Consider the following 14,531-nt stretch of genomic DNA (forward strand, 5'->3'; position numbering starts at 1 on the left):
AGGAGCTACTTGAAAAGACATTTCCCTTTGTGGATTTTTTTTTTTTTTTTCCCCCACTTAAATACTTGCCGTTCAAAAGACTTTCCACCTGGTCGCAGCCAAAATAAAGTTTGAAATAAAGACATTTTGAGAAAACCAAAAAGGATGCAAGCTTTATTATGATTATGGCCGCTCTGAAAGTTGCCAGGTCTAAAGGGATTCTAAAAAACACAAACCTAATGTGCAATTCCAGACTGTGCTAAATGCACAATGCTTAGAAAGTACTATATTCCTTTTGGTCTCAACAATACCTCCCTCTCCCCTCCATCTCCAGTATACATCATAGACCTGAAGCATTCACACTACCACCTCAGTAACGAATAATTTATGCAGCACCACACAGGGTGTTTTCTGTCTTGTCAGATTTAAGGTGGGCACTGCTTCATGCCACCGACATCTTGTTCTTCTACACTTTGGACACCTTAAAAATTTAAATTAAAAAAAAAAGAAAAAAGGGACAGTTTCTTTTTTCTCCCCCCACTTAATGTAGTGCATACAGAACTTAAAACATCACCGCCTTCATTCTCCTGTCCCCAACATTTCTCTCGGTTGACTTTAATCTTCTTTTAAGACTTAGGAATACAAAGACTATGCGCAGGCAAGCTAATTAGAAACACTTTAAAAGAATCTCTCTCTCTCCTGTTTCCAGGGCAACAAACTGGAGTGGAGCGGCACATATTTGAATATTTTTGGTGGCGCTGAATGAAGTGCTGAAGATAAACAATGCTGAGGAGATCTCTGGAGCACTCTCCAGCACAAGCACTGTGCGCGGGCCACTGTGACAAATGCACGGCTCACTCCTTTCATGTTCGGCCAAAAGCACCTTTGGTTCAGACCCACCTTTTGTCGGAGCGAGCAAGCGAGCGAGCTCTGGCTTTGTGCTGGTTTTCTTCCTGCCCCTGCTCGACAAGGGCTGAGACAGCTGAAACACATGCCAATTAGTGTCCATTATGGCGGCGATTTCCTGATGTGGACGTCGTCCAATAGGAAATGATCCAACGCTACCACCACCAGAATGTCTCTCTCTCTCTTCGGCCCAGAAAAGCCATCATGTTTAAATTTCAAGGAGTGTTGAAGGGACTGATTAATACACACACAGGTCCTGGGCAATAAACTTTATTACAAAGCAACAGCCTAAAAAGGTCACTCAGAACCTGAAGCAGGAATTGCATGCTGTATAAAATTTTGTCTTCTCAGAGGCTTGCTAAATGATCTGGTTAACATTTTCTGATAACCAATCAATACTATTAGAGTATATAAACTTATTACTACATTTATGAAGGAGAAAAGTAATTGATAAACTGAAAACTTATTTTAATAATAATTATCAGTTATGTCTCTGCTTCATTAAGTATTTGTAGTGACTGATGAGTGTTCTGCTGGATCCTGATTCTCCATGGATACAGAGCCATTTGCCGTTTTTGGATTATCTATTGCTAATTTTATATTACAATAAGTGTTTTAAATTATATATTAATAATATAACATTATACATTCCCCAGAAAATAAAATCAATACAAAAATACACATACCCCCATCATACAAACTACACCAAATACACAGAAATCAAGCAGGGAACAAGACAAACACAGCTTTGTACTCTCTGACCCCAGAGCTGCAGCATCACACAGGATTTAAAGGCACAGACTCTGCAAGAACACATCAAAAGGAGGACTCTAAGGTCTATTGTTCTGCCTGAAGACCTCAACTGTAACCTTGCAATGTCACAACCCTGACAAGTTCTCAGCACAGACCAGTGATAAAGAAAGACCGCAGTAAGAATGCAGAAACAATAGGGTGTATATAAACCAGTACGCACACATGCACACTTTGAAGAGGAACCTATAAAAAGCAGCAAGTTATCGCTTTAGCACTGAACAGGTTAACAAAATTACCTCCAACCCACACCCAGAGACTGAAGGGCAAAGTAGAGGCGACCTCAGGACGGGTTTACAATCCAATAACATAGGGGTGCGACACCATAACACTGGATCGGAGAAAAAGAACACTGGATGGAAAAGACCAAAGTTAAAAACAAAAGCACTTTAACTTATTTTTTAACTTTGTTCTTTTTAAATAATAAATAATTAAAGAATGAAACTGCGGTGTTACGGTGTTGCCTCTCTATTTTCATCAACTGTGATCAATATTGGGATGCTTGGGAAACTGAGAACCCAGTAATGCAAACAAACTATTACAAAATAGTCTGGCGTTGTGATGTTAGCTACATGATCCAGACGTCAGAAGGGTTAAAAGACGTTACTCCCAAGCTTCTTGCACATGCTTTTTAGATCAAATCAGTCAGCTAAAAACAATTATAGAAAAATAATAAAACAGATTCAAAATCATCTGGCTTGATCCGGGTCATAAACGTTTCTGGAATGGTACTGTACACTGTATGCTACTCCCATTGCGAATCACTGCTGGCGAGAGGCTTCCAGCATCCATGAGGAGAACATGAAAAGAAAAAAAAGTAGCAGAAGAGCTTGTGACAGTCCTGCAGGGAAATAAGATTTCAATTAATGTCCTCTTTGTATCCGATATCACTATGTACAAAAGAGCTGCCGACACTGATAACCACACATCTAGGACACCACCACAGCATGCTTTAGTCTTTGCAAAGTTCTTTCTGGAAAAAGCTATAAATTACTTTTATAACTCCCCTCATAAATACGGCATTCCGACATTCCAGAATTTGGACTCAATGTGTGAAAAAATCGTTAAAAATATGGAATATATATAGTAGGCCACATCTGAATTATATTCATTACTGGGTATAGGAGCAATATGATATAATATCCAGCTTTTTATAATAACTATGCATTTATATAGTTCATACTCAAGTATAGTACATGTTTGGGTTTTTTTGTATAAACAGGTTTCATACCAATGCAAAAACTGACATTATAGTACCATATTTCAGTTTCATTCAAAGATAATTTTATTGCATCTGCTACTGCTATTACCACTAATTAACAGGGTTTATTTTAAAAGGAAAGGTTTTATAGTGTCAATGGATCTTTTAAACTGTGTGCAATAACATAAAACAAAGAGGAAAAAATGCTCCTTGCATAAAGAGAACATGCTATATTTTGTGGGTAAACGGCTTTAGGTAGCACGCCAGTATACTGTGCCCTACACACTGTCATGCATCTCTGAATCAAATGCAGCAATTCATAAAAAAGCAAGTTAAAAATACAGGCCTTTGGCGTGCCTTTAATCTGAACTACATAAAGTGTTTGAGGAAGCATGCTGCAGCCCGTCTTTGGAACTGAACCAGATTGAGAACCCTACTCAGACATTGACCCTGGTCGTCTGCTCCTCGACCCAGCTGCACACTTCAATGCATCTCTTTAATGGCTTTGTCCTACTGGCAGCAGAAATCCTTCCTTTAAATGCTTGAAAAAATTACCAGTTTGAATAGTTTTTTTTTTTTTAAATCATACATCACCAGCCTTTAAACAAAATTTGCTGCAAGTCTGATTTTGATTAATATTTAGCTATGATTTTGGAAGGCATTTAGGTAAATAACTTTTTTTGTAGAAGCAGTTATAACAATTCCTGCTACAGTATTACTCGCTTAGGTCATCGTTTTGCTTTGCTTTTTACATTGGATCGGTTTAATTCTTGAAAGAAAAGTTCTTGGAAGTTATTTTAATTCCCACCAACCCATAATGAAACTCTCCAGAGTTCTCCAAAATGTGTATCAAGTGGGTATTAAGCCTACATCTGCTCTACGAAGAAAAATAACACATGAAATGAAGAGTGTTTAAAAATGGTTAGGAAGAACGGTGTCTCCAAAAGCACATATTGTTGAGCCCAGAAGATCTAGGCAGAGAGAACCAAGCCTTTTCAATACCACTGCAGGAAGTTCGTACACTGGAGGTCTCTTTGTATCGCCACGGTAACAGCTGTGGGAGTTCCTAGATGCTAGGCAACCCCCGTGACCCTGCTTGACCTCTCCCCTCCTGCGACCCAGTTACAATGTAACTGTGCACAATTAAATCTTGGAATGCTTTTAAGCAATGACACCTTTCAATAGGCCGACTGTGTCAGATTTACTGGATGTTATAGTGCTTTCCACGCTCTTGGCTCATCACCTTCCATGTCTTAAAGGGATATTATACCCTGAGCAAAACCTGAGCCCCTCTCTTTTGTTCGTTAGCATGAAGCCTTCACAGTAAAGTTGCAGTAATCCCTTTTAATATGCAATCAAAGTTACCATTAAAAAGGGAGCGGACCTCTCTGTGCAGGCCCGCTCAGAGAGCCAAATGCGCGTCATCTCAAACCAGGACATCATATACCTATTACTACTCAACAACTGAAGAGAGTACAGGACAATTTCACACACTTAATGAGGCTAAATGGAGGGCAAGAGCACACGGTCGTTGACTGCGGAGCGGCTCTCCACTTCAGCACTGCTCTTGACCCTTTGCGAATCCATCATGCTGTACAGCACTGCCAGACGCCAACCGGATGTTTGACAATGGCAATGACCGATTTTGGCTGGTACCGTTTTGGACCGCGCAACATTGGGTTAAAGCAAAAAACGCCCCAGCTGTTTTCCCTGTCAACAAGGGGGTTTGCTTTCTCATGCACTCCCCTCGGCTCAGACACTGTTTACACATGCCACTGCTCTTTGTCTTGCATCGCACCAAAGACTTGAGCTGAGCTCGGATCAAGATATCTGAACAGTGGGGCACTGTACAGTACAGCTCATCAATATGTTTTGAAAATTCCAAAGGAACAGCCGCAGTGGCATCCCTTGTTTGATTAATTCTGTTGTGATGCAAATATTGCACATTATTAACCTATCCGGTCAGTGCAAAACCAGCAACCGACCTCAAAAGAATTTAAAAATCACAAAGAAAACAAAAATCTGAATCATACTGGCATGAAAATGACATTCTGTCTCAATTGATTGACACTGCTACTGCAAAGCAAGACTACTAAATAATGAGTTCCTTGTATTGAACATGTGTTGCAAACTCCACAAGCACAGGGAGTAAGAAGATTCTTCTCTGAAACTGAGAACAGAGCTGTGAGCATTAACAAAATGTAGCATTAAATAAAAACTGTACTCATTTAAAACCCATTAGTGCCTGTAATTCCTTCCTCCAGGGTCTCTTCCCCTAGTGCTAAAGTATCTAAGAAAGAACTTAGTGTTTGTGTGTAAACAGGTAGCTGGAACTGAGTGCAATTAAAATACCACGGAATGAAGCACAGCTGTGCACAACAGGTCCTTCAGGGATAAGGATCAATTGTATCACTTACTTCCTAAAAATATCTCTTGGGGTATCACACAGTATCAGTTACTGTAAAAGATGGATTGCAACATACAACAGCTGTAATGACAGCACTTTACAGTTAAGCCCCATGTTGCAGTCTATATGTTTGTGGCATTAAGATTACTTACCCTCCCTCCTTTTCTTTCCACACTCAACTGATTATCCATTGGTACTGGAGTAAAACCAAGGAGCCATTTGCCAATTGGCTGTCAGTTGGAACCAAGACATCGCCACCCATTACCAATACAAAGCAAAGCTTACTGAAATTAACCCTGGTTGGTTCAGCTCAACCTAAACTGTCCAGGCCTATGAAGAAGTACTGGTGGAAAGTGCCAACAGTGAAGTTGGCTCACATTGGGAAAAACCTGCCTGTATTTACTTCTGCTGGAACAGGTAAAACCACATGGTTTTCTTTCTCTTTTCTTTTCTTTCAAGTAGCAGAAGCACACAGCTATATATAAATACACTGTACACTCATAACCTCAACATGACTCTTCCAAGAGAGACGAGAAATTAAATTGGAAACCACTACAACTGATTTCCACTCCACCTGTGTACATCTGCTCCCGAGGTGTGCTTTTATAAGAGGAGGGGAGAAATGCAAACTGTGCTACTTTCTTGAAGCAAAGGAATTGTAGACAGACAGCAGGTTAGCTGGTCACCAGATGCAAGGGAATTCAAATTGAGTGCATAAAAATCACTCCAAAGAAGACCTTTATGCCACAGAATGGGATTCCATTGCTGTTCTGTGGGTGTGCACTATTAGTAGATATCTTCTCTTTCTTTCTGTTTCTTTTTTTTTTGTAACTAAAAGGGTTTGCTGGTCTTGGGGGTGTGAAGCAGACGAGAAACATTCCTCAGGGGGCCCCGGCGCCCTTTCTCGACACGTCTCGGCGCTACACTTTCTCTCTCTCTCTCTCCCTCCCTGCTGCAGATTTCTGCACAGCTTCTGTTTGTTTGGTAAAGACTGGCTTTGACGTCTTGAGATGTCTGTGATTTCTCCGAGGCTCCCAAGGGGCTCAGGGAGAAACTGCTTTGTGTTCTGACAACTCGAGTTTGTGAAGAGGAGCTGAATGCTTTTTAAGCTTGAGCGGTTCTTGGCAGGGTGTTTAACCACTATCGGTATACAACTGCTTCCAGGTGAAAGATCCTGGATCCCACAAGACGAATGAACAACAGTAAACAAGGGGAAAAAAAACAAAAAAAACAAACATTTCTAGTTTGAGAATTGTTGGACTAGACGAGAAGGGAGTGGAAATACTTTTTGATAGTTTAAAGGTATCTGCATTGAAAATGATCTAACTGTTGCTAGAAAATTCCTATTTAAAAATCGGTTATCCATGCAAAGAATACATTAAGTCAAGAATATTTTCTGAAGTGTTATACATGAACTAGTAAGGAACAATAAACCTTGGCCATTTAAGCAACCCAAAACATCTAGCTCTGCTGAATGCCGCCCCATGTTGAATCTTAAAAGCCATGTTAACCAAGGCTAGCAAGCGATGACTCCCGTACAGTCAGTGGAACGACATTAACGGTTACCAAATGCTATGGCTTATCAAAGATGGCTCAACCTGCACGTTTCACAATGGTTACACAGCTACTCTGAAACTGATCTTAGTTTTTGCATGGACACCCCCTTGCTTGAGGCATAGTCCATAGGCATTTCACTCACTCCATTGCTCCTGGACATTGGTGGTTAGATTAAGACCTGGGGCTACATTTAGCAATCCAGCTTTATCTTAGGTCAAGCCTCTTCAGAATCCCTGTCCCAATGCAGAACTGCATGAATAAAAAAACCTAATTAAAACCTACCTGCCAATAGCTGGATCCTATAGCGTGGCAGACCAGTACCTTGTGCTTGTGAATACCTTCTGATAGTACCAGGGCTGTAACAAAGGGTACATTTTGACCTTCAAAAGTTTCGAACCTTCAATGGTACTAATTTGCATAATTTACTGGTGCTGCTCAGTTTTCAAAATTAAAACAACCATTAGTGTTCCATACTTCTGCTACCACAGCACTTCACTTGCAATGTCTTGTACACTAGGTAGTCACTACATATTTTACTGAAGCACTACAACCACTATTGGCACCCCTCACCCCCAGTGCTTTGGCATAATATACCCGGGTATAATGCACAGCAGCGATGCCATATAGGGTTTCTATGGATAACGGATTTTAATAGAACCACTTATTTTAGTAATTTGCATTATATGAATCAAAAGTTCACATTTTGCATGCAAGTGACATTGAATGATTTACAGTATTCACACATTGTCAAATGGTTTCTGTTAACAGAGCAAATAAATAAAAAATAGCATACAGTGTGTACATTCAAATTCCTAGCTAGCGAACGAACCTTTGAACGCAGCCTTAAATATTACTGTACTAGGAATTGCTATAACTGCTTATTTGTCTTCCAAAATCATAGTGAAACATTACCACAACTAAACAAGAGTAAAAACAAGAGTTCTGCGTAAAAATAAAGAAATTTAAAAAAAAAACACAGGCGTTCAATAATTTCACTGAAAGTCTGGTACAACGATGGGTTGGGGTTTGTTATTTTTCTGTTTTGTAAAATGTGTTTAAATTGTAAAGAAATGTGTTGGTTTTATTGCAAATAAAAATGTGTTACACAAATTTAAATTGTATTAGTATTAATTAAATCAGCACCAAATAAACCCAGCTCTTTCACTCAGGCCAAAATCAATAAACATAAAGGCACATGTTTCAACAGCAGACAAGACACAGCATTGCAGGACCTCTTTCTATATAAATATTTACTTTGTGTTTGATTAAACCCCTACAAGTGCAGGCTACTATTTAATCAATAGCAGGACATATTTCAAACACAGTACTGAAAGATTGCGTGTGTAAAGATTTATTCAGTCACATATCGATCAGACTTCATTACATGTATCTAACTGGCATGGCACAGTCCTCAACAAGCTATCAAATCTACCTTCACAGTCCTACTTAGCACACCGACATAGAAACTACACCTCTTTCCCCTCGGTCTATGCTGTCGACAGTACCAGGCTTTCTTATGCTTCCCGAGCACGCTAAACTGTATTCAATTTTACTCATGTTTGCTGCGAATGAACAAGTGTCCTCCTATTTACCTCCACAAATCTAATGCACACACACACAGCCTCTCTCTCTCTCTGTAACTGATTATTTTTCCCTACATTGTTTGATCCCTCGGGCGATATAATGTGTCACAGTACGATACGCACAGCCGGGGCGAAATCTACTCAAACATTTAGGAGTATTACACGGATGATTACTCTTTGGATCAGGAGGCAGGACCCTAATCATATATATATATATATATATATATATATATATATATATATATGAGATGAAATAAATAAGAAACAACCCAACCGTATGCAGGCAATAGATTCCCCAGCTTTGCAGTACAAAGCCTTCAATGGTTCAGTTTTACAGGTGGAGTTGTACACAATTCCTCCTGGATTGTAATAGATTAATTAAAAGACATTGCAGTGTGTGTGTGTTCCCGTATCCCCCCGCCCCAGCAAAGTAACTGGTTGTTCAACGCCACACACACACACACACACACACACACACACACACACTGGTTTGCCTTAACTGGAGAGGAGGTAAACTATTAGAAACTAATTCAAGCACACAAACCGTTTGGCTAATATAAATCATGGTTTTAACAGGTTCTGTTACTTAGTGATCGAGATGCATCATGATAGAGTTAGTGGATACCCCTACTGGAGATATATCAGGGTTTATTCAACACGCGCTCCACTGTTGAATGACTTGTATTCATTTCAAATGACAGGGCGGATAAAAGCACTGACTTAAAACTCTTGATTCTGAATATACGTGCAAATAAAATGTAATTGTGTTTCCATTACAATGCCTAATGACATTCAACAGTACTGACCTAATTTCACTGGAATTATAATGGAATTACTCAGAGATAATTATAAAATCTTTAAAATGACATTTAGTTGATCATATTCCAAAGTTTAACCCTTTAAAAAGGACTGGGATGGTGTTAACACAATCATACTGAAGTAGGCTTCTAGGACCGTGATTGCATAAACACGATAAAGAAAAGCACTTTGTTTTGATGACTTACAGGGCCACAGTACTTTGCAGTACAGGCTTAAAAGACAGATCAATGGATAGGGGAGGGGCTGACGTTCACTTCCTGGTAGGTGACATCACTGAGAGGGTCATTTAGTGTCTAAAGGGCAGATACAGTTCAGCAGCCCGGCAAGACCAAAGCAGAAACAAAACATCACAGGAACTTGTTTAGAGCGAATAAATAAAAGGGGAAACACTTTAAATCTGACGTATTTGACTTAATTATATATTAGAACGTTTATTCTGTCTCATGTCAAGAAACAAGTGCATATAAGCATATACTATTTCATCAACTAAATGTGTCAGTTACATTTTTTATCCTTATTACTGCTAATAATGGAACACATTTACATGCCTGCTATTGTGCTTACTACTGTTAGTGTTGCTCTACTGGCGATACAGCAGGGGTTTATTATCTAGCATGCATGTTGGTGAGCAGGTGTATTTGATATATGGCAGTGTATTGCTGTATTTAGATCAGGACGCTTCCCTCAATGACTTTGCCGTAGATATACATGTGGGACAAGGGTTTTGTTACAGCCATACGTCGGGGAATCTTCCAAGATAAGGGTAATGGTTATAGATAGGGACTAGAGAATAATAATGAGAGTGATAATAATAACAAGGTGTAAACGACGGACGTGTGCAAAAAGCATTTAAACTGAGGGGCTCTCTAGCGGTGCATCCCGTAAAGATTGTCCGCGTGGAGTGCAGGAATCGCCCTATAGCCTGGAGGTTGCTGGTTGGAGTCCAGGCTATTCCACTGCCGAGCATGGACGACAGCTCCCAGGGGGCGGCGCACAATTGGCCAAGCGTCGCTCGGGTGGGGAGGTCTTAGGTCGGCCAGGGAGCATTGGCTCACCGCGCACCAGCGACCCCTGTAGACTGGCTGGGTGCCTGTAAGCTGCCCAGAGCTGCGTTGTCCTCCGGCGCTGTAGCTCTGAGGTGGCTGCATGGTGAGCCTGCAGAGTGAAAAAAAGCGGCTGGCTGATGGCACACGTTTCGGAGGACAGCGTGTGTTCATCTTCGCCGCTCCAGAGTCAGCGCGGGGATGGTAAAATAATAGGATTGGCTATTTCAAAATGGGAGAAAAATGCAGTTTTAGCACTGCAGTTTTAGATCAAAAGGTGAAAATCTTTTCTACAGACCACAGAGGTTCTGTGCAATCAGCAGGGGGTTACAAACCCTGACTCAAGCAAGTTCAAGCAGGGACGGATTCTGGTGGTGGATCCATAGAGTTGGCGGTGATACACGAGTCAGTTCACGCCTTCGTCAAATGTAACGTCGGAAATCTGACAAAGACGTTGGCCACAGTTGGGGTTTGTTTGCGACTGACAAGCAAAAGGCTTACCTGCTGTTGCTGGAGGTGCAGCAAGTCTACAGGATTCACTTCACCAGAGGCGTCCCCGTTGGACCCGCCTTCTCGACCGCCACTGTCTGGTTGGCTGCTCAGGCTGCTGACTCCATTCTGATTGGAGGGGGTTGTTCGAATTGTCTCAGTTGCCGATTCTACCATCATCACGTGTCACCTAAAAGAGGAAGGGTTCAATTAATACACATTTCATTTAAGAAATATATATAATTTATAAGAAAATCTAGTCATGTATTTTCTACTGTCAGACAGAAATTCTAACATACATACTCTTAATGCCTGGCTTTTTGTATTTCTGCCTTTTCCAGTTTGGTACTAAAATTGCTTTTCTTAACAGCACAACCTGCATGCCTCACAGGCAGTAATACAAACAACACCGAACCAACAAAGAAAGAAAAAAAAACACACAAAAAAAAACACAGTGTGCAATTGTTCACTTGGCTGTATTCTCTCATTGGAAAGGAAAAGTTTCACACCAGTGTTTCACAAAGGTATTCCAAAAAAGGTATTCTTTAGCAAATCCAAGACATACCATTAGATTCATTTTAATTGTTCCTACAGTAGTAAGTTAGCAGAGTGTACAAAGAAATGAAACGCATCAAAATATATTTCGCTTAAAGCAGATCTTGTACATGTGTCTTTACATATATTTTAAAAAAAGATCTTTAAAAATCCTATTGATCTTCCTTATAAATCCCTAATTCTTCAATAGTGTACTTAATCATTATGCTTCATGAATCACACTTCATTTCCTTCTGCTCTAACCACACACCCAAACTTTCTCTGTCCGAGAAGATGGTGAAAGGCTTGTCGGAGACATTACAAATACTACAAACAGCATTTAAAGAGACGGACAACTTTATGAATAACCAAGCATTAAATGCTCTGGCCATTGGGAAATAATACTAAATTATAACGACTGAAAATCTGATGTATTCACTCATACGGTTTGTGTTCTAGGAGGATGCATTTATACCTGTAGATCACTAATGAAAGTGTGTGTCTGTATAGTTTCTGAACCAATCTGAACCTAGAAGAAGACGACGACGAGTTTATTCATGATTATCACATTGAGTGACAACGAACAAGTCATCTATGGATCTCCATTGCTCATAGCATGCAGCATGCCATTTAACCTTTGTGCAAACCACTAGTGGCACCTGATTGACTAAAATGACTGACAGACATGGGACAGTTAGTGCCGAAACAGAATAGAAATAAACAAGATTTAATGATGCCTGGAAAGGGTTAAACCTCACAAAACTTCCATTTCATTTGTTCACAAATCTCCAAGGGGTATAAAAGTGTACCAACTCTCACTGCAGCAGTGCCTCCCAGGCACCCCGGGGGTAATATTCAAAAAGTTCTCTGAGGAGCAATGCTTCAGAGGAGCTACACTAAACTAGAGCTGCATGCATCATGGATAGATCCCGTCTAGTTCATATTCTACTGGAAACCATGCGTTTGTTCATGTGGTACGCAAGAACCTCCAAGTTCCTGCCCCTAGGTCCCTGATCCTTAAGCTTTAAAAGACGTGTTTCACTGTAGTCTACTGTGCTTTGAAGAATGTGGTTTTAAAACTTTTTTAGACTGTTAAAAAGATAGCAACACCAGACCAGAACTGTTTGTGGAAAAATTTTTAAAAGACAAGAAAATTAAAAAGTTAACATAAGAAAAGTTTGGAAGCAAGAAAATGCCAGTAGGCCCATCAAGGCTTGCCCGTTGTTAGCACACCATTCTCCCTTACTGGGGAGGACTCACTTAAAGCACAGAACACAGAATCTTTTTATAAATGCTCACAAATGTTTTAGACACTTGCCCGGGAGACTATTCCAACAGGGAATAGGGATGTCCTTTAAACAGTTAATGAAATGTTTTGGGCGTTTAATAAAATAACAAAACAATGTGATGGAAGGCGTTCCCCCCTGCCCCTGGCACTTGACATTGCCGGAGGGACGAGCCACATTTGCTTTCTAATAGGAAGCTGACAGAGCATGTCTCTCACAGTGTAGTGGGAAGTCTATTGCTGGCACAGGCTCCATGTCTGACTCGTAGGAGTTCAGCGAGTGCATCCACAAACATGCTTCGATAGGGCACCTAAATAAACCACCTTGTCAGAATTGCAGCCTGTATTCCCAGTGTGCGTAGGAGTCAAGCAGCTATGTAAATCCCTAACTTGTTTGGTTGGAGCAGGTGTAGCAGAAGCTTGTTGGAACCGTACAGAAATCCGGTTTTGTTTAACATGCCAAGAGGGAAAAGCGGCTTGCAATTCATTTAAAAGGAGGCTTATTTTACAATGCCAACACCTAGGCAAGTACACGTTAATACACCAACCTTTTTATTTTTTTATTTTTTGCTTTTCTTTTCTCCTTCCCCACATTTTATTCTCCACTTAACAAAAACAAGCTGCGCACCAAAAATAATAGTCGTGTTCCTGTCACTCTTTAGACTCAAATCAAGCTTTAAACCTCAACTCCCAAGAGTTTACATTTGTTCCCGTGCTTTCAGAAGGAGCCTGTGCAACGCAGAGTTTCAGAAACGCTGTTCCGCGGGGTAAAAGGGTTGCATTCATATAAAATCAAATCAAAAATGTCCCAATTGCCTTTTTGATTCTCGGACCACAAATTAAGCACTACATTTAAGTCTGTCATATTCCACAAGCCGAGTTTGATCACAAGAACTTGAAGGCACTAAAACCTGCATTTTTTCACAAATCTCTGCCAAATTGAATAAATAAATAAATACATTAAAAAAAAAAAAAAACAACAAACACTAACGCCTTTCCTTCTACAGTCCGTCTGGTTTTTGCTACCAGTGTGAAAACAAAAATGAATGTTTTGTAAACCTGTATTTTTTTCTAAAGAAAGCAAATATTTAGTCAAACTGACCCTCAATGGCGTAGTCCAATTTGATCTAAGCATTCCTGTGACATGCCTAGCAGATGAACACACATCACATTTAATTTGAATTTAAATTTTATTGATGTGCTTTCTTACCCAAAATACTCATTCAGGAGGCTACAATCTACCACCTGTACCCTCTCATTCCCAAGTTAACTTTTTATAGCAATTTACCGTGGTAATGGCTCTTTATCATGTTCAGCTTTCTAGGGGGATATTTACACAACTCTCTAGTCTGTTTCAGGATCCTTGCTTCAACTTAAAAGAACACTCATATTAATAATAGAAGCCTAGAAAGAAAAATAGCGTGATTGAAAGAGACAGCAGAGATGGTGCCAACGCACATCAGCGATTGCCCGAGGCTAGTACTGTATCACTTGCTTCCAGTGTAAATCATTAGGATCAGCTGCAAACTCCAGGCGTCTCCACTTCTGTGCTTACAAATGTGCTGCCACAGTTATACTTTCCAATTAACGGTGGCAAAATGACTTGCAAATCAATTCCTGCTTTTTTTTTTTTTTTTTTAAATAGTCCAAAAATGTTTTGAATGCTGCTCTGTGTGCAATGCCCCTTAAAACAGTGAGAGCACAGTGCATTCCATTCTAGCTGCAAAAACAATGACTCGGGTTACCGTAGCATAAGGGCTTCAGCACTCGACACAAAAATGCATCCGGACCCCCATTTATAAAACCGCTTCACTTTAGGGTGAATTTTTATGCGACGCACTGTTTGGTGCTAATTGTGCAGCGGAGCAAAATGCTTTGGTAAATAAGCTCAGTGTCTTTGCAACTTCTAGGAGAACGT

General features: G+C 40.2%; 1 protein-coding gene across 8 annotated transcripts in view; it reads right to left on the reverse strand.

The window, feature by feature from the left end:
* LOC121299586 (forkhead box protein P4-like) overlaps positions 1 to 14,531 on the reverse strand; it is a 96,610-nt gene that overhangs the window by 51,855 nt on the left and 30,224 nt on the right. For all 8 annotated transcript variants that reach the window (XM_041227393.1, XM_041227392.1, XM_041227390.1 and 5 more), the window contains one exon: positions 10,807 to 10,984. In XM_041227393.1, coding sequence (XP_041083327.1) covers positions 10,807 to 10,974 — 168 coding nt within the window. In that variant the 5' untranslated portion in view covers positions 10,975 to 10,984. The remainder of the gene's footprint in view (positions 1 to 10,806; positions 10,985 to 14,531) is intronic.

This window comes from Polyodon spathula, chromosome 25 (assembly GCF_017654505.1).
Source record: "Polyodon spathula isolate WHYD16114869_AA chromosome 25, ASM1765450v1, whole genome shotgun sequence".
Classification (NCBI taxonomy): Eukaryota; Metazoa; Chordata; class Actinopteri; order Acipenseriformes; family Polyodontidae; genus Polyodon; species Polyodon spathula.